This window comes from Triticum urartu, chromosome 7A, assembly GCF_056163025.1.
Source record: "Triticum urartu cultivar PI428250 chromosome 7A, HENAU_Tu73, whole genome shotgun sequence".
NCBI classification, from domain to species: domain Eukaryota; kingdom Viridiplantae; phylum Streptophyta; class Magnoliopsida; order Poales; family Poaceae; genus Triticum; species Triticum urartu.
The window spans coordinates 747,885,529-747,910,690 of record NC_141879.1 but is presented as its reverse complement, the minus strand read 5'-3'; the positions used below and the strand labels follow the sequence as shown (position 1 = coordinate 747,910,690).

Here is a 25,162-nt window from a genome sequence, read left to right as displayed (position 1 = left end):
ATGGTCAGGAAACCGTAACCATCTATTGATCAACGAGCTAGTCAACTAGAGGCTTACTAGGGACATGGTGTTGTCTATGTATCCACACATGTATCTGAGTTTCCTATCAATACAATTATAGCATGGATAATAAACGATTATCATGAACAAGGAAATATAATAATAACTAATTTATTATTGCCTCTAGGGCATATTTCCAACAGTCTCCCACTTGCACTAGAGTCAATAATCTAGTTCACATCGATATGTGATTAACACTCAAGGTCACATCCCCATGTGACTAACACCCAAAGAGTTTACTAGAGTCAATAATCTAGTTCACATCACTATGTGATTAACGCTCAATGAGTTCTGGGTTTGATCATGTTGCTTGTGAGAGAGGTTTTAGTCAACGGGTCTGCAACATTCAGATCCATATGTACTTCGCAAATTTCTATGTCATCTTGTAGATGCAACTACTACGTTCTATTTGGAGCTATTCCAAATAACTGTTCTACTTGGAGCTATTCTAAATTGTTGCTCCATTATACATATCCGGCATCTCTACTCAGAGCTATCCGGATAGGTGTTAAGCTTGCATCGACGTAACTCTTTACGTCGAACTCTTTATCACCTCCATAATCGAGAAAATTCCTTAGTCCACTAGTTACTAAGGATAACTTTGACCGCTGTCCTGTGATCCATTCTTGGATCACTCTTGTACCCCTTGACTGACTCATGGCAAGGCACACTTCAGGTACGGTACACAGCATAGCATACTGTAGAGAGCCTATGATAAAAGCATAGGGGACGACCTTCGTCCTTCCTCTTTCTTCTGCCGTGGTCGAGCTTTAAGTCTTAACTTCATACCTTACAACTCAGGCAAGAACTCCTTCTTTGACTGGTCCATCTTGAACACCTTCAAGATCATGTCAAGGTATGTGCTCATTTGAAAGTACCATTAAGCGTTTTGATCTACCCTTATAGATCTTGATGCTCAATGTTCAAGTAGCTTAATCCAGGCTTTCCATTGAAAAACACTTTCCAAATAACCCTATATGCTTTCCAGAAATTCTACGTCATTTCTGATCAACAATATGTCAACAACATATACTCATCAGAAATTCTATAGTGCTCCCACTCACTTCTTCGGAAATACAAGTTTCTCATAAACTTTGTATAAACCCAAAATCTTTGATCATCATCAAAGCATACATTCCAACTCTGAGATGCTTACTCCAGTCCTTAGAACGATTCTGGAGTTTTGCATACTTATTAGCATCTTTCAGGATTGACAAAACCTTCCGGTTGTATCACATACAACCTTTCCTCAAGAAAATCGTCGAGGAAACAATGTTTTTGACATCCTATCTGCAAGATTTCATAAATAATGCAGTAATCGCTAATATAATTCCAACAGACTCTTAGCATCTCTACGAGTGAGAAAATCTCACCGTAGTCAACTCCTTGAACTTGTCGGGAAACACCTTAACGACAAGTCGAGCCTTCTCAATGGTGACACTTACCATCATTCTCTGTCTTCCTTTTAAAATCCATCTGTACTCAACAGCCTTACGACCATCAAGTAGTTCTTCCAAAGTCTACACTTTGTTTTCATACATGGATCCTCTCTCGGATTTTATGGCCTTGAGCCATTTATCGGAATCCAGGCCCACCATCGCTTCTCCATAGCTCGTAGGTTCATTGTTGTCTAGAAACATGACTTCCAAGACAGGATTACGTACCACTCTGAAGTAGTACGCATCCTTGTCATCCCACGAGGTTTGGTAGTGACTTGATCCAAAGTTTCATGATCACTATCATAAGCTTCCACTTCAATTGGTGTAGGTGCCACAGGAACAACTTCCTGTGCCCTGCCACACACTAGTTGAAGAGACGGTTTAATAACCTTATCAAGTCTCCATCATCCTCCCACTCAATTCTTTCGAGAGAAACTTTTCCTCGAGAAAGGACCCGATTCCAGAAACAATCCCTTATTGCTTTCGGATCTGAGACAGGAGGTATACCCAACTGTTTTGGGTGTCCTATGAAGATGCATTTATCCGCTTTGGGTTCGAGCTTATCAACCTGAAACTTTTTCACATAAGCGTCGCAGCCCCAAACTTTTAAGAAATGACAACTTAGGTTTCTCTAAACCATAGTTCATACGGTGTCATCTCATCAGAATTACGTGGTGCCCTATTTAAAGTGAATATGGTTGTCTTTAATGCCTAACCCATAAACTATCGTGGTAATTCGATAAGAGACATCATGGTATGCATCATATCCAATAGGGTGCAGTTATGATGTTCGGACACACCATCACACTATGGTGTTCCAGGCTGTATTAGTTGTGAAACAATTTCCACAATGTCTTAATTCTGTGCCAAACTCGTAATTCAGATATTCATCTCTATGATCATATCATAGATATTTTATCCTCTTGTCACGACGATCTTTCAACTTCACCCTGAAATTACTTGAACCTTTCAATAATTTAGACTCGTGATTCATCAAGTAAATATACTCAACATCTACTCAAATCATCTGTGAAGTAAGAACATAACGATATCCACTACATGCCTCAGCACTCATTGGACTGCACACATCAAAATGTATTACTTCCAACAAGTTGCTTTCTAGTTCCATTTTACTGAAAACGAGGCTTTCAGTCATCTTGCCCATGTGGTATGATTTGCATGTCTCAAGTGATTCAAAAACAAGTGAGTCCAAACGATCCATCTGCATGGAGTTTCTTCATGCATATACACCAATAGACATGGTTCGCATGTCTCAAACTTTTCAAAAATGAGTGAGCCCAAAGATCCATCAACATGGAGCTTCTTCATGTGTTTTATACCGATATGACTTACGTGGCAGTGCCACAAGTAGGTGGTACTATCATTACTATCTTTTGGCATGAACATGTGTATCACTACGATCGAGATTCAATAAACCATTCATTTCAGGTGTAAGACCATTGAAGGTATTATTCAAATAAACAGAGTAACCATTATTCCCCTTAAATGAATAACCGTATTGCGATAGACATAATCCAATCATGTCTATGCTCAACGCAAACACCAATCTCGATGGTAGAGGGAGCGTACGATATTTGATCAACCTTGGAAATACTTCCAACACATATCGTCATCTCACCTTTAGCTAGTCTCCGTTTATTCCGTAGCTTTTAGTTCGAGTTACTAACACTTAGCAACCGAACCGGTATCTAATGCCCTGGTGCTACTAGGAGTACTAGTAAAGTACACATCAACACAATGTATATCCAATATACTTCTATCGACCTTGCCAGCCTTCTAATCTACCAAGTATCTAGGGTAATTCTGCTCCAGTGGTTGTTCCCCTTATTACAGAAGCACTTAGTCTCGGGTTTGGGTTCAACCTTGGGTTTCTTCACTAGAGCAGCAGCTGAATTGCCGTTTCATGAAGTATCCCTTCTTTCCCTTGCCCTTCTTGAAAGTAGTGGTTTCACCAACCATCAACAATTGATGCTCCTTCTTGATTTCTACTTTCGCGGTGTCAAACATCGCGAATATCTCAAGGATCATCATATATATCCCTGATATATTATAGTTCAACACGAAGCTTTAGCAGCTTGGTGGTAATGACTTCGGAGAAACATCACTATCTCATCTGGAAGATCAACTCCCACTCGATTCAAATGATTGTTGTACTCAGACAATCTGAGCACAAGCTCAACAATTGAGCTTTTCTCCTTAGTTTGCAGGCTAAGAAAATCGTCGTAGGTCTTATACCTCTTGACGTGGGCACGAGCCTGAAATCCCAATTTCAGCCCTCGAAACATCTCATATGTTTCGCGACGTTTCAAAAAACCGTCTTCGGTGCCTCAACTCTAAACCGTTTAACTAAACTATCACGTAGTTATCAAAACGTGTATGTCAGATGTTCGCAACATCCACAGACAACGTTCGAGGTTCAGCACACTGAGCGGTGCATTAAGGACATAAGCCTTCTATGAAGCAATGAGGACAATCCTCGGTTTACGGACCTAGTCCGCATAATTGCTACTATCAACTTTCAACTAATTTTTCTCTAGGAACATATCTAAACAGTAGAACTAAAGCGCAAGCTACGACATAATTTGCAAAGATCTTTTGACTATGTTCAGGATAATTAAGTTCATCTTATGAACTCCCACTCAGATAGACATCCCTCTAGTCATCTAAGTGATTACATGATCCGAGTCAACTAGGCCGTGTCCGATCATCATGTGAGACGGACTAGTCAACGTCGGTGAACATCTTCATGTTGATCGTATCTTCTATACGACTCATGCTCGACCTTTCGGTCTTCTGTGTTCCGAGGCCATGTCTATACACAAGCTAGGCTCGTCAAGTTAACCCTAAGTGTTTTGCATGTGTAAAACTGTCTTACACCCGTTGTATGTGAACGTAAGGATCTATCACACCCGATCATCACGTGGTGCTTCGAAACGACGAACTATAGCAACGGTGCACAGTTAGGGGAGAACACTTCTTGAAATTTTAATGAGGGATCATCTTTTCTAAGCAAATAAGATGTATAAACATGATAAACATCACATGCAATCAAATAATAGTGACCTGATATGGCCAATATCATATAGCTCCTTTGATCTCCATCTTGGGGCTCCATGATCATCTATTACAAGAACATGATCAATCTCATACATCACATATATCATTTATCACATCCTTTTGGCCATATCACATCACATAGCATACCCTGCAAAAACAAGTTAGACATCCTCTAATTGTTGTTTGCATGTTTTACGTGGCTGCTATGGGTTTCTAGCAAGAACGTTTCTTACCTACGCAAAACCACAACGTGATATGCCAATTTCTATTTACCCTTCATAAGGACCCTTTTCATCGAATCCTATCCGACTAAAGTGGGAGAGACAGACACCCGCCAGCCACCTAATGCAACTAGTGCATGTCAGTCGGTGGAACCGGTCTCACGTAAGAGTACGTGTAAGGTTGGTCCGGGCCGCTTCATCCCACGATGCCGCCGAATCAAGATAAGACTAGTAACGGCAAGCATATTGAACAAAATCAACGCCCACAACTACTTTGTGTTCTACTCGTGCATAGAATCTACGCAATAGACCTAGCTCATGATGCCACTGTTGGGGAACGTAGCAGAAATTCAAAATTTTCCTACGTGTCACCAAGATCTATCTATGGAGAGACCAGCAATGAGGGGAAGGAGAGTGCATCTACATACCCTTGTAGATCGCTAAGCGGAAGCGTTCAAGTGAACGGGGTTGATGGAGTCGTACTCGTCATGATCCAAATCACCGATGATCAAGTGCCGAACGCACGACACCTCCGCGTTCAACACACGTACAGCCCGGTGACGTCTCCCATGCCTTGATCCAGCAAGGAGAGAGGGAGAGGTTGAGGAAGACTCCATCCAGAAGCAGCACAATGGCGTGGTGGTGGTGGAGGAGCGTGGCAATCCTGCAGGGCTTCGCCAAGCACCACGGGAGAGGAGAATGACTTAGGAGAGAGGGAGGGGCTGCACCAAAGGCATAAGGTGTGTCTCAAGAGGCCCTCCTACCCTCACTATATATAGGGAGACCAAGGGGGGGTGGGGTGCGCCAGCCCTAGGAGATCCAATCTCCTAGGGGGCGGCAGCCAGGGGAGGTTTCCCTCCCCCCCAAGGCACCTAGGAGGTGCCTTCCCTCCTTGGGACTCTTCCTTAGGGTTCCCCTTTCACCCTAGGCGCATGGGCCATAAGGGAAGTGGCGCCCCAGGCCACTTTGGGCTGGATCCCTTCCCACTTCAGCCCATGGGACCCTCCAGGATAGGTGGCCCCACCCGGTGGGCCCCCGGGACCCTTCCGGTGGTCCCGGTACAATACCGATGACCCCGAAACTTGTCCCGATGGCCGAAATAGGACTTCCTATATATAAATCTTTACCTCCGGACCATTCCGGAACTCCTCGTGACGTCCGGGATCTCATCCGGGACTCCGAACAACATTCGGTAACCACATACAAGCTTCCTTTATAACCCTAGCGTCATCGAACCTTAAGTGTGTAGACCCTACGGGTTCGGGAGACATGCAGACATGACCGAGACGTTCTCCGGTCAATAACCAACAGCGGGATCTGGATACCCATGTTGGCTCCCACATGTTCCACGATGATCTCATCGGATGAACCACGATGTCAAGGACTTAATCAATCCCGTATACAATTCCCTTTGTCTAGCGGTACGATACTTGCCCGAGATTCGATCGTCGGTATCCCGATACCTTGTTCAATCTCGTTATCGGCAAGTCTCTTTACTCGTTCCGTAACACATCATCCCGTGATCAACTCCTTGGTCACATTGTGCACATTATGATGATGTCCTACCGAGTGGGCCCAGAGATACCTCTCCGTCACACGGAGTGACAAATCCCAGTCTCGATTCGTGCCAACCCAACAGACACTTTCGGAGATACCCGTAGTGCACCTTTATAGTCACCCAGTTACGTTGTGACGTTTGGTACACCCAAAGCACTCCTACGGTATCCGGGAGTTGTACAATCTCATGGTCTAAGGAAATGATACTTGACATTAGAAAAGCTTTAGCATACGAACTACACGATCTAGTGCTATGCTTAGGATTGGGTCTTGTCCATCACATCATTCTCCTAATGATGTGATCCCGTTATCAACGACATCCAATGTCCATGGTCAGGAAACCGTAACCATCTATTGATCAACGAGCTAGTCAACTAGAGGCTTACTAGGGACATGGTGTTGTCTATGTATCCACACATGTATCTGAGTTTCCTATCAATACAATTATAGCATGGATAATAAACGATTATCATGAACAAGGAAATATAATAATAACTAATTTATTATTGCCTCTAGGGCATATTTCCAACACCTCCCCACCCGGTTGTGTTAGGTCAGCCCATAGGAACACTCTGGAGCAACATCCAGGCCAGACCCACAGCAAGATCCCCTCCGTGTAGACCCGACGCGTCCGTTTCCCCCCTCCAGGTGCCGACGGCGGCGCCGTCCGTGAGGGGGGGCACACCCTGTAGATGCGTGCCGCCTCTTCGGACATGCCACCACACCACCCCGCTTGTATGAGGGCCTGGTGCGACACTCCGGTGGCATTACTACTCCCCCACGGCCCCCGTCCTGCCGTGTAGACCTCACGGGCGTGGCTGCCGCCGTGTCCCGAAGGGGGAAACGGCCACGTCGGGCCGACACGGAGGGTATCTTTGGGTGGTTTGGGCCGGAATGGTGTTGGGGGGTGCAGCACATGCCGTAACAAAAAAAATGCCGTACCAAAAAAATAAAAAATGCAAAGTATCTATGCCGACGGCTTAGCCGTCGGCATAGCAGCGCACATGTCCATGGATCGATGACGTGGCAGTGGGGCGGGCCTATGCCGACGGCCAGGCCATCGGCATAGGGCCAACCTTATCCCCTTGCGGTTCGCCCCCACCACCCATTCGCCATCCATCTCCCCCTTCCTCCCCGACCCACACCCGCGCCGCTGCCCACCACCTCCGCCGCCCGCCCTGAGCAAGCCACCGCCGGCCCCGAGCCCGCCGCCCCGCGCCGCATCAACCCCGGGCCGCTCCGCTCCGCCCCGAACCCGCCATCGCCCGCGCCTCCCCCGTCTCCCCCACCAACCCGCGCGGCCGGCCCTCCCCCCCGACCTCCGTCCCCGCCCCGACCTCCATCGACCCCGCCCCGGCGGCCACTTCGTCCGTGCCTGCCCCTACGCCGCCTGCTCTAGCCCGTCGTTCGTGCCTGCCCCTCCCCCCGAGCCAGCCCTCCCCCACGGTGAGCTCCCTCCCTCCCTCTCTGTAGATTTTTTTTGATAATTTTGTTGTTGTTCATAGTTATGTAACTAGATGGATGGATGCATAGTTAGTTGATAGATGATTTGATGATAGTTACAAATGTGAGAAATGCAAGAAAAGCAATTTTTTAACAAGGGGCATGACGTTAGATGATAGATTTTTTGATGATAGTTGCAAATGTATGATGATTGTTACATGATAGATGATGATGTTAATGATGATAGATGATGATGTTGATGATAGATAATTATTTTTTTTTGCTGAAGAGATGATATAGGATGCTGATTTTTATGATTCAATGATTGTTAGATGATGATGATGAATATATTGTGATGTACTTAATTATTGTCACGGTGCAGGTTCTGTGGTGTTCCATCTCGGTGGAGTGATCGTCGTAGGAGCTGTTGGTCCCCGGTTGTCCCTCCGGTGTTCGACTACTTCCTCTACAGCCGAGGGTGAGCTACGAATCATGTGACTAGATTTCATTCTCAAGTCAACTGACGTAACCTAGGCGTCTCCCGTCCGAAAGGGTTGCATCGATAAATATGCATTCAATTGCATATTTATCACCGCAACTCTTTCGGATTGTGCAGCGTTTTCCATGGACAGCCCGAGGATGTGTAGATTGGGTATGTTCTCCATGTTCTACCCCGTTCCGAGACAGGATTTCGGCGGCGCCTCCCCATTGTTCTCCGGAGCACATTCTCTCGGCTATTTGCCGAGACGTGTATCTGGAGAACAGCGGGGAGGTGCTGCCGAAATTTTGTCTCGGAACGGGGTAGAATGGAGAACGTACTCAATCTACACATCCTCGGGTGGGATTAGGACCCATCTTTACCTATTAGAGATGTAGGTGGATTAAACGCGGTAGAAACTGAAAATTTGATGTGATTAATTTAAGTGAATCCTTAATTATGTTGTGTGGGTTGCAAAAAAGCAGAGGATGGCAGATAATCAGTGGATGTATAGTGGTTTTATCCGTCGGAATCGAGTAACATCAGAGTGGATCGCGAAAACCGATGTGTATTTGAAGGAGATATTCCATCGTCCAATGAGAATTATCCCACCATGCCCCTGTGCGAGATGTGCCAGACGTCACCGTAGAAATCAGACGGACATGAGTGAGCACCTTCGCACGCACGGATATATGCCAAACTTTGACATGCCGCCGATAAACATAGCCGAGCAGGACCGTGGTAGAGAGGAGGTGATGCGACAACGCATCGATGGATATAAGGACGACGGGGTTAGGGACATGCTAGATGATGTCATTGTTGCAGAAACGGCAAATGCGACACCTTCAGATAATGAACCGGAGGAGCTGGAGGCAACCGCAAAGGCCTTCTTGGAGGTCTTGGCCTCGTCGAAGAAACCTCTTTATGCGGGTGCGAAAATATCTCAGTTGGATGCCATCTCGCAACTGATTGCAGTCAAGGCTGAGTACGGCTGTAGCCAGAAATGCTTCGAAGCATTCCTGGGAGTATGGGCTAACAGCCTCCCTGAGGGTCATGAACTGCCGAAAAGCATGTATGATACAAAGAAAATCATGAAGGCACTCTCTATGGATTATGAGAAAATAGATGTTTGCCCGAAGAATTGCCTTTTGTTTAGGCACGAGTATGCGGATGACAAGTACTGTAGGAAGTGCGGTTCGTCTCGGTACATTGAGGTGGTCGGTGAGGATGGTGAGAAAAAGCAGCTAACCATCCCCGTTAAGGTTCTTCGGTATCTTGATTTTATAAAAAGACTGCAGTGCCTTTTCATCATGAAGGAGTCTGCCAAAATGATGAAGTGGCACAAGGAAGGTATAAGGTACAATCCAAAAAAATCATACATCCATCGGGAGGGGAAGCATGGAAGTCATTCGATGAAGAATACCCCGAGGAAGCAGCCGAGGCTGGGAATGTCAGAATAGCCATATCAGGTGATGGGCTAAATCCATATGGTATATCGTCCAATCCATACAGCTGCTGGCCTGTGTTTGTAATTCCGCTCAATCTTCCTCCCGGTGCCCTAATGCAACGGAAGACCATGTTCTTGTCGCTCATCATTCCGGGGCCTGACTACCCGGGGAAGCAATTGGGTGTGTTTATGCAGCCGCTTGTGGATGCTTTGCACCATTCTTGGTACTTTCCGAGGTTGACATACGACCGGGATCTGCAGAGAAATTTCTTGATGAAAGTTTGGTTGCACTATTGCATGCATGACTTTCCCAGCTATGCTCTATTCTGCGGATGGTGTACAAGTGGTAAGATGCCATGCCCAGTGTGCATGCAGGCTCTGCGAATGATTTGGCTGAGTAAGGGTGGCAAGTATGTAGCCTTTGACATGCATCGACAGTTCCTCCCTCCAGACCATCCAGACAGGGAAGACAAGAAGAACTTCACGAAAGGCCGGGTTGTTCATGAAGTAACCAAGATTCCAACATTTTCGGGGGCAGATGTTCTTGCTCAGCTAAAAGCTCTCAAGCCTAAAGTCAAAGGCAAAGGCAAAGCCAAAGCCAAAGGCTTTGAGGGATATGGTGAGACGCACAACTGGACGCACATTACCCCCTTCTCGCAGCTTCCCTATTTCAAGGACCTCAAACTTCCTTACAATATTGATGTGATGCACACCGAAAAGAATGTGGCAGAGTCCCTTTTCCACACGATCCTCAGCATTCCTGATAAGACGAAGGATAACGTAAAAGCTAGAGCCGATCAACAGAGAATTTGTGATAGACCACGCCTGAACATGAAGCCTCCCACGGGCGGTCGAAAAAACTGGTTCAAGCCAGATGCTGACTTTGTCCTTAAACCGCCAGAAAAAAAAGAAGTACTTATCTGGCTGAAACAAATTTTGAAGTTCACCGATGGTTATGCATCGAATATAAGTAAGGGAGTCAATCTTTCAACGGGCAAAGTGACCGGCCTGAAGAGTCATGACTACCATGTATGGATTGAGCGGATAATGCCGGTGATGGTTCGAGGCTATGTCCCCGAGCATGTCTGGTGAGTGCTTGCCGAGCTTAGCCATTTCTTCCGCACGCTCTGTGCTAAAGAAGTAAGTAAAGAGGTGATTGAAAAATTGCATAAGAAGGCACCGGAGTTGATAGTCAAGCTAGAGAAGATCTTTCCGCCAGGCTTCTTTACTCCGATGACACATCTCATTCTGCACCTCGCGAACGAGGTATTGTTGGGGGGCCCTGTGCAAAATCGCTGGCAGTACGGCCCTGAGAGGCAGAACAAGCATCTCCGACGGAAATGTGGAAACAAAGCTAAGATTGAAGCTTCCATAGCTGAGGCAGTTATCCTAGAGGAGGTGTCAGACCTCAGGACATCATACTCTCCAGACCACGTTCCCCATCTGCATAACAAGGTGCCTCAATACAATATAGAAGAGCCCAAGTATCAACCCAGGCTCGATCTATTCAACGCGCAAGGTGGGAGGGCTGGGGCCTCGAAATCTTATAACATGCCACGACAAGAGTGGGAGGACCTCATGTTCTATATCTTGCACAACATCAAGGAAGTTGAGGAAGTGTGGATGAGGTAATACCACTACACCATTCCTTTATGTCTTCCACATCATCATGTTTCATGTTCACTTAGTCCCGGTCTAACACCGCTTATCTTTTTTTAGTGATTTCGTTCAAGAGGAATGGACGGGAGTGAATCCTCCTACTGAGGCAGAGGCACTTACTCTTCTCCGTCATGGAAACCCTGGACGTAAAAATTTTGTTGCTTGGTTCATGGAGAAAGTAATTTTCCACACTCCCCTATTAAATACCTACTTCAACATTTATTAGTTAACCAAACTAATGCACGCAACAATTTCCATTATACTTGTAGGGAAAAGATCCGAACATATCTATGGATGATGAATTGAGATGGGTTTCCATGGGTTTTGACCCTGCCGTCATGACATGTAAAAAGTATGATGTGAATGGGTATCGCTTCCATACAGAGGAGCACCAAAACAGCCGCCCGATCCCAAAACTATAAATACTAGAGTGTACACCCCCGGTCAAAATTCAGTAGACTACTACGGAAGGGTACAAAATATATACGAGGTTAAACTCCGCCAGGGGCGTGAGACCCTAAGTTTGCCAATGTTCAAATGCCGATGGTTCGATCCACGGGAGGGGGTAAAACATACGCCTTCCATTGGTTTGGTCGAAGTTAAACCATCAACCGTCTATGCCGGAGCCGATCTCTTCATTGCGGCTACCCAAGCTACACAAGTATATTATCTGCCTTACCCATGCCAGAAAGTGTATCTAAAGGGTTGGGAAGTTGTGTTCAAGGTGTCGCCACATGGTAAGCTACCAGACCCGAATGAAGACGATTACTACAACATTAACCCCATGACATACGAGGGAGTGTTCTATCAAGAGCAACCTGATGATGATGATGATGATGTGGTTAGAAACGATGACGCTAGACCATTGGGTGATGATGATGTGGACCCAAACGTCGACGATGCACGGAATGATGGTGAGACCATTGTCAATGAAAATGACATACTTATGCTAGAAAAGTTAAACGAAGACGCTGACGACGAGGAAGAGCCTCCACCTCCGTCGGACAACAAAGATGATATGATTGATAGTGCTGATGAGACGGACCAAGAAAGAGGTTACAACAGTGATGATTCATATGGGTTCTAGCAGATGTACGTTTCAAGTATTTTTTTTCTATAGTTTAGGAATATGCCTTTTTATGCATTTTTATTAATGTGTTTATTATCATGCCTTTTCCTTCATTTCCTTAATTTACTAATTGCTTTTTCTCTTTTCAATGCAGGTTCGTGGAACATGGGCAAGGGGAAGGCCGATGGCGTGGGTTTCCTACGCAAGGTCGTCGGCCTGCCTAGTCGGAGTGATCGAGCACGTAATCCTCCCCCTCGGCTACTTGACGATGACTCCTCACAGGGAGGTCGAGGGAGAGGTGCCCCTAGAGGAGGAGGGGGCAGGGGGAGAGCCTCTAGAGGACGAGGTGCTGGGGGGGAGAGCCACTACAGGGGGTCGCGGCCAGAAAGAGCGCACCCTCACCGACTTAGGGGTGTTGTCTTCGAGGCCCTCCTCTAGTGAGGTACACTCTAGGGAGGAGGAGGAGGAGGAGGTGGAGGAGGAGGCAGGCGAGGAGGAGGAGGAGGAGGAGGTTGGGGAGGAGGTTGGGGAGGGGGAGGCAGGCGAGGAGGAGGGTGGTGGCGGGGATGTTGGTGGTGACGGGAGGGGGTTGACAACAAGGGGTGGCTGCATGGCAACGCAAAGCTACCAAAGCAGGTTCCTGCTACTGAGGAGCAGAAGTGGCTCATTGAGCCCACGGGAAAAGAGTAAGTGGTTCATTATTTTGCTTGTCACATGCTTATTCCGGTTGTTATTTATTTTGCTTGTCACATGCTAATAGTTCATTCTTTTGCAGCAACTGGATATATTCTAAAGGGGTCCGTATTCCCAACGGCCTCATCACCGTCTTGCTGAAGTTATATTGGCCGGGGTTGTACTGTCCTGATCCAGTCAGGCAGCCGGACCATCGGGTTTTGGCCACGAGCTGGGACCACTGGGAAGCGGCCCGCCACGCGGACCATGAGACCCATGCCAAGGCCGTGATCACTACTTTCTGGGTGAGTTCTCTTCAGAAGCACAAGTCCATTCTAGTTTCATGAATGATTTAACTCATGGCTTCTTCCATTCTTGTTTCATGCATGATTGTAGAAATTCTATCGAGTTCTTCCGGAGCACAGGGCTAGAGCGGACCAGATCGTGCTGCGCCAATGCAAGAAGAAGGCCCGCCAGATGCAGTACGAGGTGCGCTATGTGGCCATCTCCACATACTACCACGACGTTCTTGGTGTGAAGATGACCACGGAAGAAGCGCGGAGGATGGGCATTACATTGGAGAGGCCCGAGTTCTTGGCGGTAAGTATAAAAGATTTCCCATTATGCTTTCATATATTATGCTTTCATTATGCTTTCATTACCTTGTGGTACATTATGCTTTATGCTTTATGCTTCCATAACACCAATTTGGACACACCTACATGCCGTTATGCTTTTATTATGTAGGTGTGTCCAAATTGGTGTTATGGAAAAGACGAGTCCTGGGCGACATTGGTGGATCTTTGGTGTGATGAGGCTGGAGCCTGGGCGGCTATGAGAACCAAAAATAAGGCTAATCGAGGGACGGAGGGAGTACATGCTCAGGGAAACTGAAACCACTATCTCCACAAGGCAGTTAATGTATGACTAACCCCATTAAACATTCTTCTTCTTTGATTTACCATCACTTTCTTATGTATGACTAACCTCTGTTTGGTGGTGCAGGAGGAGAAACTGAAGCGGCCACTCTCACACATGCAGGCGTGGGAGATCGCCCATACGCGGAAGGACCCCAAGCCTGGCGAGCCCAAGTACTACGGCAAGAAGACCGCAGGGAGGAAGAAGGCCTACTCCGAAGCGTATCTGAAGTTACATCCTGACACACCTGACCCCATTGCGGCGCCTCTGGACGACATGGCGGTGGTGAGGATGGGGCCCAAGGAGCACGGTCGGGAGGCGGTTCTCGATGCTGTGATCACTCCTAGTATCTCCTACACACAGCTTCGTCGGATCGACCCGAGCCTGAGCCAGCGCACGAGCCAGCCAGTGACCAGTACACAGTCCCTCTTTCAGGAGCAACAATCTGTAAGTATTTTCCCTCTTATCTTCATTGCTCACTTCATTTTCCGCATTTAGTAGTTTTATGAGTTCCATCATCTCATACCGTAGGCCTACCTGGAGTACACACGCCAGGAGACCATGGCGTGGCATCAGAGGCTTTATGAACACCAAGTGCAGAGGGATAGCCAGATGCAGCAGGCTTTTCAGGATATGGCGGCCGACAGGTGTCCTCAGTTCCCTCTAGCACAATGCCCACCAGCACAACCAGTGCTGATGAGCTTTGAGGAGTTTGTGGCACAGAACACAGGCCCCTCGCTGGTTAGTTCATCCCCAATCTATTCACCCAAAGCATGTCATGCCTTTCAGCACAGTCATATACCCCGTGCATATGTCTTTTCAACATCCAGGGAACAGGTGGATCTACCGTTGGCGGTGGTCTTTGCAGCACTCCGGAGACACGGAGCCCGACCACTCCGATCCACGGAGGCGGAGGCGGAGGTGGAGGCGGTCTTGGCAGTAGCGCTGCCGCTAGCAGTGACGACCTGGGCTTTGGCGGTCTTGGCGGTGACGACCTCCGTGGTGCTCGACGTCCTGGCGCTTAAGCCTTTGGGTCACATTGTGGCGGTCTTGGTGGTGATGATACTTATATGCTTGTGATGTTTCTTATTGTTGTTTGTGAGATTCTTATATGCTTGGTGGTGATGATACTTATATGTTTATGCTTTGCGATGCTTCTTATGATGTTTGATGATGAATTTGTTGTGTGATGCTGCTGGGCCAGCTGTTATGTGATGCATATATTTGTTGTGTGATGTTGTATATATTCAAATGAACTGAGCTGAAACAAAACAGAAAAAAGAAAAAAAAACAGACAGAAACTATGCCGACGGCTAGGCCGTCGGCATAGAGCTGCTGTGAGCTCCCAGTGGCTGCCACGTGGCAGGTCTATGCCGATGGCTTAGCCGTCGGCATAGTTTCGAACAAAGCCGACGGCTAGGCCGTCGGCATAGGCCTACCCCAGGAGCTCCCAGTGGCTGCCACGTGGCAGGTCTATGCCGACGGTCTAGCCGTCGGCATAGTTTCAAACTAAGCCGACAGCTAGGCCGTCGGCATAGACCCGCCCCAGGGGTGACGCCTGCTCGCCACGTGGCACGTCTATGCCGACGGCCTAGCCGTCGGCTTAGTTTGAAACTATGCCGACGGCTAGACCGTCCGCAAAGACGTGCCACGTGTCGAGCACGCGTTGGTCAACACTTGAAACTATGCAGAAGGACGAACTATTAACTCTGATCTTCTAATGCTTCCTCTTCTTTTTTAATGTGGTTTGGCTCAACAAACAATATTTTCTTTGTGGCATACTGCACTAGCTCTAATTTGAGTACTTCAATTCAGCATAAAGTAGCTTATTTTCCCTCCTATTGTTAGTCTGAAATGATATGTACTGTCCTCAAGTACACTGTCGTGTTTTGGCAAGCGATTTGAAGCTAGCGTGCTGTATTTTTGCAGGTGATTGCTTTAATCCAATTTTGCAAGCAATCTAAAGCCAACAGGCCTTGTTTCGTCCCAAAGTGTTGGCGGTTAGAGGCTAGCAGTACTTGTGGTGTGCAGTTTAAATTATTTAAGGAAGATTTGATTTTCCCCACAAAAAAGGAAGACTTGATTTGATGCCTCTAAATGATTATATCTTTAATCAAACAATGGATATTGAATAACTGCATCATATTTGGAGGTAACAGTGACGTGTCATATGTTTTGGGATACAGGTAATACTTTACTTTACTTACCAAATTACATTACTAACAGAAAATTTACTTATAATGATAGGAAATCGTGTCTGTATTGATGGAGCTAGAACTACATAGTACAATCAACATGTGTCTAGCTCAGAGCTCTTGTCCTATAATTCCATGTTATGCATGCTTTCTTCTAAAGTTTCCATGAATTTTGCTTTACATCAAAAACTTAATCGAACTCCTTCCAGGACAAAAGTAAACAATACTACATATGTTGATATAAATACTCTGAGTAGTATGCCCCAATTTTTAGTTCTTCATATACATTTTCTCTTGCATAGTATATTAAATTTTCTCTAAACAGGTACATACTTCTATCATGCATAGCAAGTGTATGAAACATCTTTTTTAATTAAGATGTCCTTCAATAAAAATATAGTATATTTAGAAATATTTGGATAACATACAAGATCTGTATATTCTTTTTCAAGTAGAGTTAGGAATATATTTTCAATTAAGAAACATATTTTGTACAAAGGGGGTGGAAGTGCACCGTTCATAAGCTTAGGGAAGCACAAGCGCACAACCAGTTACCGCCATCTTCAAATGCTCCGATATAATTGGCAATGCATGTTTCTCCATGTTTTAAGTATACATATCATGTTGTGGTCCATAGGCACTTGGGCTCCCTCCATGATCTGGTCTACTCCTCCTCCGACTTTAGAATAAAGAGTAACATTATTGGCTTGTATATGCAATGTTTTCTACTCCCTCCGCTCCCAAATATTTGTCTTTTTAGAGATTTCAAATGAACTACCACATACGAATGTATATAGACATATTTTAGAGTGTAGATTCACTCATTTTGCTCCGTATGTAGCCACTTGTTGCAATCTCTAGAAAGACAAATATTTAGGAATGGAGGAAGTAGCTACAGAAGCAAAGATCAAAACAATTCACGAAGCCACAGACAATTAAACCACTCAATTAATAATTCACCACACTTTTATCTGAAAAAATAGATCAAACATGGTTACTTTTAAATTTTTATTGTACAAAACTGTTGCAACGGCATGCAACCCTGTAATGTACAAATTTGTACAGCAATTGCAAGTTGATGTTTTACAATGATATAGGAATATTAGTAGTGGAGATACAAGAGATGGTTGAAGGGTTGCTCGCTGATTCAATTCGTGCTTGGTCTAGGACTAGATGGCAGCGTGGACGTTGTGTATGACAAGAAGAACGTATGGGTCGTGTGCGTCGTCATCGACCACCCATCATCGAGGACAGGGCCTCATGTGGGACATCAGGAGGAGGGGAGAACAAGGGCGTGCACAACATCACAGCCAATTAGATTCATCTGCATGGACTGTGTCCGGCCTGCTGTGGCCGACCGCTCCATCCTGCTCCTCTAAAAGTGCATGAGCAAGGCAATCCTGCCATTATTTTTGGACATCTGCTATCGACACAACTACTTATTCCCCATATTGTAACCAGTAACAGGCTAGCGGCTATGCTATTTCATTTCACAATGTATATATGAAGGTATCTTTGGAGTTCAATGTGTCCATTACATGCTTTGTGTGTTGAGAGGGGTCCACATGGTGGCGGGCGGAGTTCCTCGGGCTCCATGGAGGCAGCTGAGACCCGGTGTTGCGCTCCTCCCTTTGTCCGCCACCTCGCCATCTCGGACGCTGCTGTGGCTGGTGCTCTAACCAGCTCCAGATCACTACACTCTACAGAATAATTCTTCAACTTATCAATCTTGCTACTGGTATTCATCCACCACTAGGTCCTTTATCTGGATGTGTTATTAGTTCTTTGCAACTCCCAATTCCGATCCGTTCCAGAGGGTAAGTATTTTTTTTAAATGAATGAACAGGAAAAGTGTGTCTTAGTAAAAAAAAATCATGTTTCATTTGTGTATGCGACATTGAAGGACAGTGCCATCTGGAGAACTTGTTCATTGGTGCTTTCCATGATGTTTATGGTAAGATTATATATTTGTTTGTTTGTTGCGACAGAGATTATAGAGTTGTTTTCCCTCTATTGCCTTTATCTATTCACTTTGATACAATACATAATTAAATGATCCAACTTTGAATACATAGCATGGGTTCCTTGTGTTGGAGGCATTTGACACAAGCCTTTGCTGCTGTATAGCCAAGCTGGATTCTTTACATTCTCAGAATTACATTTATCATTTTCCCTCTTGGAAGCTAAAAAAAGAATAGTAAATGTATTTTGTTCATAGCTAGGCATACTTTGTTCTTGGAAGGCATAGTTTGTTATTAAATTCTAAACAGTTTTATAAATGGTGAAAAATAAAGGGTTGTTATTAATTTCTAGGGATACTGAAATTTTTGGCTTGTACTGAATTGTTTATGGACCTATTAAAACATCCCCTTGCACTGAAATTTGATTTCTACTGACTTTTTTTTAAAGATACTTAAGACTTCTTGTGCTAAAATTACCCTGTTACTAAAATTTGCCTTGCTACTGTTGTACTAAAATTTAACTATTGAGTAGGAAGGAAGAGCACAAGAGGGAGCAAAAAAGAACAAGGAGAAAGCAACGCTTAGGAGAAGTTAGCTCAAAATCCACTTACATGATTCGTGGTTTTGCCTAACCACTACTCGATTTGTGATAGCATTGCACCAGACACATAACATCCAGTTGTATAATTGTGTAAGTAGAGTGTACTTGATGCCTATTCATCTTTATTCATCCTTCTGTTTTCATCTTTGGGTCTATTTGACTTGTTTCCTGAATAAATTATGGACCCCCTTAGCTGGCAAACGGTCACTGGGAGGGTTTGGAATTTGCGAATGATTTCAGTGGCATTTTTTAGTTAGAGGGGATGACAGTTTCTTCAGAGCGATAGGGCGGTTTCTGTCAGAGAAGGTAATTTCCGTTTTTAAAACTGTCATCGTTCGATCTCGTCTCAAAGCTAAATCTGCCATAAAAGGGGTTCGATTGTGACAGAAGGCAAGTTCTGTTTTTAAACTGTCATTGTTTGATCTCGTCTCAAAACTAAATCTGCCACAAAAAGGGGTTCGATTGCCACCCCTTTTGAGCGACCGCTTGCCAGTTAACTTTTCCTTAAATCATAATATAGGCAAGAATAAGTATCAGAACTACTGCCATGGTGCCCATGTCAAGTATAGCAGTGCATTAAAAAGTATAACATGTGAAGTCATTTTTGTTTGTTGCACGGAGTATGACCATTAATTTGTGTGCTTCATAGTGGTGGAGTAAATGAGCCAGGATTAGCCAGTTAACATTTCCATTTAATGTTTAAGCCTCTAGGATATACTATAGCCGTCGAATGTTAACACTGAGCAACATTAAGCTGAGCCAAAATTAAGTTTTGAGTTGTGGGAGAGGGAAAGACTGAGGGGGGAGTGGGTATGTCTGTGTGTGTTTGTGTGCAAGGGAGGGAGGGAGGAAGAGAGAGAAAGATGTTGGGAGAGAGAAGGGGAGGGAGGGAGAGAAAGATGTTGGGAGAGAGAAGGGGAGGGAGGGAGATGTAAGGTGGTAGAGTGGGAGAGCGAGAGACATATATATAGTGTGAAAGAGTGGATGTAAGGAGAGAGGAGCACTGGCATATTATAATGAGAGAGAGAGAGAGAGAGAGAGAGAGAGAGCTTTAGTGTGAAATATAGCACGAGTGCACCATTACGTGCTTGAAATTCAAGGTCTGTGTTGATGGAGATGGAAGGATGGATTGAGAGCCATATATGTCACCAATTGACGCGGCAAACATGGACTGGGGGTTGTGGAGATAGTTGATGGAGAAAGAAGATGTTGAGTGAATTATTGATAAAAAGGTAAACCACAGATGGAAAATCTATTGGTACATGTTAACCCGATTAAATCTTCATGCCAATTATATATATTGCTTGAGCGTGATGGTTATGATTCGAGAAATATATTTTTTATACTTGTTGAAGTACCGTGCAAGTGAAGCTAAAGACAATATTCTAGACTTTGTGTGGGAAGATGTTATGCGGATCACATAGATCTTAGTTCGTAACACAGTTATTTAGATCATTGCTCTATCTATGTACACATCGTCGAGTTACATTACAGATGAATTGGATTTCAATTATTTTTCAATTGTTGCAGGCTATCTCTTCTGTACATCTGAAATATCATATACATTATATTATATGCACAATTAGAAAAAAAATTATACATGCAAAATTTGATATGAATTGCATTAATAGGTGTAATTAGAAAAAATTAAAAGCCCGTGGCAACGCACGTGCGTTCTACTAGTATCATTCAATAAAGGACAATTATTGATCAAGAAAATTACTACCCTTAACATGATAAGATTTTTTCTGATTAAATAAGTATATGTATAATTTTTTTTCTTATGCAGCAGTACCTTGCTAGAACCCAACATTAACGGGGAATTAACCTAGGTGTGAGATAAATCGAGGCAATCTGTTATGAAATGAAGCAGCATATATAGATCTAGTTGAGCAACGACATGAACACAAATCAAGTACTGTAATTGCATGGTCAGCCGTGAAAAATAAATAGAATGAGAGACTTACCATCATGTTGAAACCAAACAATTCTAGATGTGGTATGTTAACTATCCTGTATAAGTTGTCCAAAAAGCTAGCCTTTGTCTGGTACCATGATGTCAGACATAGTGATGCCTTGACGAAGGAAGGTGTGTCCGTTACATACTCCCTCCATCTAGATACATCCCTTTTTATCTATTTTAATGACAAGTATTTCCGGACGGAGGGAGTATATACTATTAGGCCAGCCGATAGTTGACAAAGAAGTACGCAAAGACGTTAGCCTTGGAGCAGCGACCACAATTCCATCGGAAAACCCGTGATGGCCTACACAGTCATCAATTGTGAGGTGTGTTAGGCTTCCGGACACAATGTCGCGAAAGCGATAGAAGCACTTAACGAGACTCAGATGCTCAAGCACAGGGTACCCGCAACCCGCAACGGAGCTGCTCTGCAAAGCTATCCTCCAATTGTACACCACGAAGGAGCAGCGTGTGAATTGGATCCCAGATCGGGGAGGAACCATTTTCCCCAACCCCAACTTGAGTCCATGTGAATGTCAATCAGCGTGCGGCTGCGCTGGATGCCCCTGCTGATCCATCTCGACTCTCGAGCACGCCTGCCGGTCATCATAGTTTACAGCCGGGACATGTATCCGGAGCCTATCCAAGGACGGGGTGCTGTTAAACAGAAAGAGCTTGTCGCTAAACTCCTCGAACGGCCGCCACTCTTGGCGCATACCTTCATTCGTCCGTAATCTGTTATGCAGCACTTTCGGCTTCGACAGCGGGCTTGACGGCGGAACACTGCAAAGTCGATATCGAGGCATGGCACGGAGCGCCAGATCACCTGCCGGGACTCGAGGAAGGAGAGGATGCTCTTGATGAGGCAGTCGGGCAGACCGCTTAGCCTGTCATCTTCGGCGGCGCGCATCCGCCTGCAGGGTGGCTCCATATGTTGATTTTCGCAAGGGTCTATGGCGGCAGGAATCCGCTTGCTGGAGGGCTCCATCGATTTGTCCATCTCCGGCAGGGATCTGGTCGGGTTTCTCGCAGCCTGCGGCCGGAGCCGTTTCCCGACAATGTAGACCATAGCTACGGCTAGGGCTAGGGCGGAAGGAGAGGCTGCCCTGCGATCTGGACGCCCATTCGTATAACTGACAGCGATTAGCCACGTGGAGTAATATTCGGAGCTATTTAGTTTCGGTACGTTTCCCTTTCTTTTTTTACGAGAATGGTACGTTTCCCATGAAAACATATTTTGTTTCTTTTTTGCTAAATTTTGTTTTCTTTTTCCCGTTGAATGCCTATGCAGTGGGAATTAAGGAGGGGTCATCTGTGCGCGGATGGTACATCAGACGGCTATTAGCCCGCTGATCCAATGGTCATCGATGTGGCGGATAATTCAACTCACCGGCCGATGCGTAGCGCGGCCCTTTCTTTTCTGCTAAATTTTGTTTCCTTTTTCCCGTTGATGAATGTGTATGCAGTGGAGAAAGCATCCATGTACGGACCAAATCCAGTAGTACAACTTGTTGTCCGCATAGGTATAGGATAGGAAGCTTTTCTGATTTATTTGCTGCTGCTTAATTACGGTATAGGGTTCGGCTCGCTCCCGTGTGAGTTCACCACACCGCAACAGCGGTGCTAGTGTTGTTAGGCCTTGGGTAAACCCACCCCTGGTGAGCAACTTGGGTTCCCATCTTCCTGTCCTACGTCCCCTGTGGTACCATGGACATTCAACCGTGGCGATGCGGTGCAGCTACTGCTTTTCCACTAGTGAGTACTAGTAAACATGCACCTGCAGCGCACGTATAACCGCAGAAAAAAAAATCTTCATACATTCTAGTTAGGATGCAGTCATTTAAATAAAATTAACAACAAAAAAGTCATATAACAGATCTAGATCTTAGATATATAGGCTAAATAAGTAGAGCAACATGGAAACAACATTATTACATGCACATCTACAGATAAAATTGGTTACAAAAGAGTACATAATTAAACAGGGACATTGCCCAAATAAAATTTGGGCATATAAAATTATTAGGCTAGAAAATGATACAATAATGGTTTCCAGTCTCAAAGATGAACTTAGGATTGTACTACGTGATCTCTCCATTTCTGAAGCAGAGACAACGACCATGCACCCTCCAGTTGCACTCTGGTCAAGAAGAATGCATGTCTTGTTGGTATTTTTTGTATGGAGCAAATTTTTCTCATTTGGGGAAGTAGATCTCAGATGTTCAACATGTCCTGGGCTCAAAACCCAATGAAGTGGTGTCCCTTTCACAATTGTTGCTTAGTTTATTAACCATTTAGGGAATCACAGATCTTCTTGATATCTTAGCTCGTTTGGGCTCAAAACATTTCTAGTTTGCAACTAATTTTGCAAACCACAAAAATGATATCTAAAGATAATATGATACCAAGGTTAAATACTTTATATTCGGATGTTTAGTTTAGCCTTCAAGAAAATGGCTATCTCCACTATGTCAATAAATTTTAAGTGATGTGAATACAAATTAAGTTGCATAAAATTAGGTCATATCTAAATTACACTTTGACCAAACAGATCATGCGCCCTCTGAACAATGCTTGCTGTGAACCATAAATATTCCCCAACAAACTGGATAACAGAAACGTAATGGTGAAATCAGAACACCTAATGAACATGAACATAATTATTTGACAGGAAAATGACAAAATATTCTGAGAAGTATATTATATAAGTAACATGAATTTACATTCTGAACATTTTGGCTCAGAGCATTCTGTTTCTTTTTTATCTTATTTTTTTTGTTTCTATTTCTTTTATTTTTTGTTTTTCTTTTTCCTTTTATTTCCCTTTTCGTGCATTATACAAAGTTCATTGCATGTTTATACAAAAAATGTTCATCGTATATTTAAGGAATGTTCACCCTATATTACGAAAATGTTGAATATATTTTCTAATGTTCATTGTGTATTTTAAAATTGCTCAATGCATATCACAAAAATGTTAAAAGTGTATTTATATACTTTTTCAGCGTATATTACCAAAATGTTCAATGTGCATTTAAATATTGTTCATAGTATATAAAAAAATCAGTGTGTATTTTTAAAGTTATTCATCATATAAAAATTTCAATAAAAGTATGGAATTTCAAAAGTGTGTTCTTGTTTTTCAAAATTTTGTTCATTTTATGTAAAAAATTGTTCATCCTGTGTTGGAAAATTGTTCCATGTGCATTTGGAAAAAGTTTGCCATATATTTAAAAAGTTCAGTGGCTATTTGAAAAAAAAATATTGGATACTAAAAAAAGTTCAGTGTGTATTTTTAAATTCACATTTTTCCAAATTATTCACATTTCATAAAAAAGTTTGAAAATTCGAATTTACTTATTTTCTCGCTAGTTCGTATACTCCGCGCTGCAAATTAGTCACCAAACACCGTCAGCTCGAGCGGTTATCCATGCGCACACGGAACTGGGAGGTCCCGTGTGCAATCGTCTCCCTCACGCGCCCTCTTTTTCGGGGGTTTTCACATTGTGAACTGTAGTGGTCGGCCGAGGCAGGCTACTTCTGCGTGAAAGCTCGACTATTGGACTCACACGGGCATCCAATAGGAGCTCTCTAATAGATGGTGCTATAACCAGTGCTGAAACTTAGCGTGCAGCCACAACTATTCTCCGCGATGATGATGGAAAGTTTATTATTCATGCCCTAGAGCTAATAATAAATTGGTTATTATCATATTTTCTTGTTCATAATAAATGTTTATTATTCATGCTAGAATTGTATTGACGGGAATCTTAAATACATGTGTGGATACATAAACAACACTGTGTCTCTAGTGAGTCTCTACTAGACTAGCTCGTAGATCAAATATGGTTAAGCTTTCCTAACCATAGACATGAGTTGTCATTTGGACAGACCCAATCGTAAACTTAGCATCAGATAGCACCACTTCGTTTATTTGGTACAACTTTCTTTACATCAAGTATCTGTTCCTTAGACCATGAGATTATGCCACTCTCGGATACTGGAGGAATACTTTGTGTGCTATCGAACGTCACTTCGTAACTAGGTGAACATAAAGGTACTCTATAGATATCTCTGAAGGTATTTGTTGGGTTGCATGGATCGAGACTGGGATTTGTAACTCCGTGACATATCTCCGGGCCCTCTCAGTAATACAACATCACAAGAAGCTTGCAAGCATTTGAATAATGTGTTTAGTCATGGGATCTTGTATTAAAGAATGAGTAAAGAGACTTGCTGGTAACGAGATTGAACTAGGTATGGAGATACCAATGATCGAATCTTGGGCCAGCAACATATTGCCGAACAAAGGGAATTGCATACGAGGTTAACTGAATCGACATCATCATTCAACATATAAAGATATTCATGGAATATGTAGGAACCAATATGGGCATCCAG

The 25,162-nt window shown here is 44.2% G+C and overlaps 1 protein-coding gene and 1 pseudogene across 1 annotated transcript; both read left to right on the top strand.

Moving 5' to 3' along the window:
* Window positions 1-25,162, top strand: part of LOC147962739 (putative disease resistance protein At1g50180) — a 42,070-nt pseudogene that overhangs the window by 6,227 nt on the left and 10,681 nt on the right.
* LOC125519607 (uncharacterized) lies at window positions 14,156-17,615 on the top strand. Its single transcript, XM_087537673.1, has 4 exons — window positions 14,156-14,488; window positions 14,573-14,782; window positions 14,872-15,043; window positions 17,404-17,615. Exons 1-4 carry the CDS (start codon window positions 14,159-14,161, stop codon window positions 17,613-17,615), a joined length of 924 nt encoding a protein of 307 aa, XP_087393799.1. The 5' UTR covers window positions 14,156-14,158.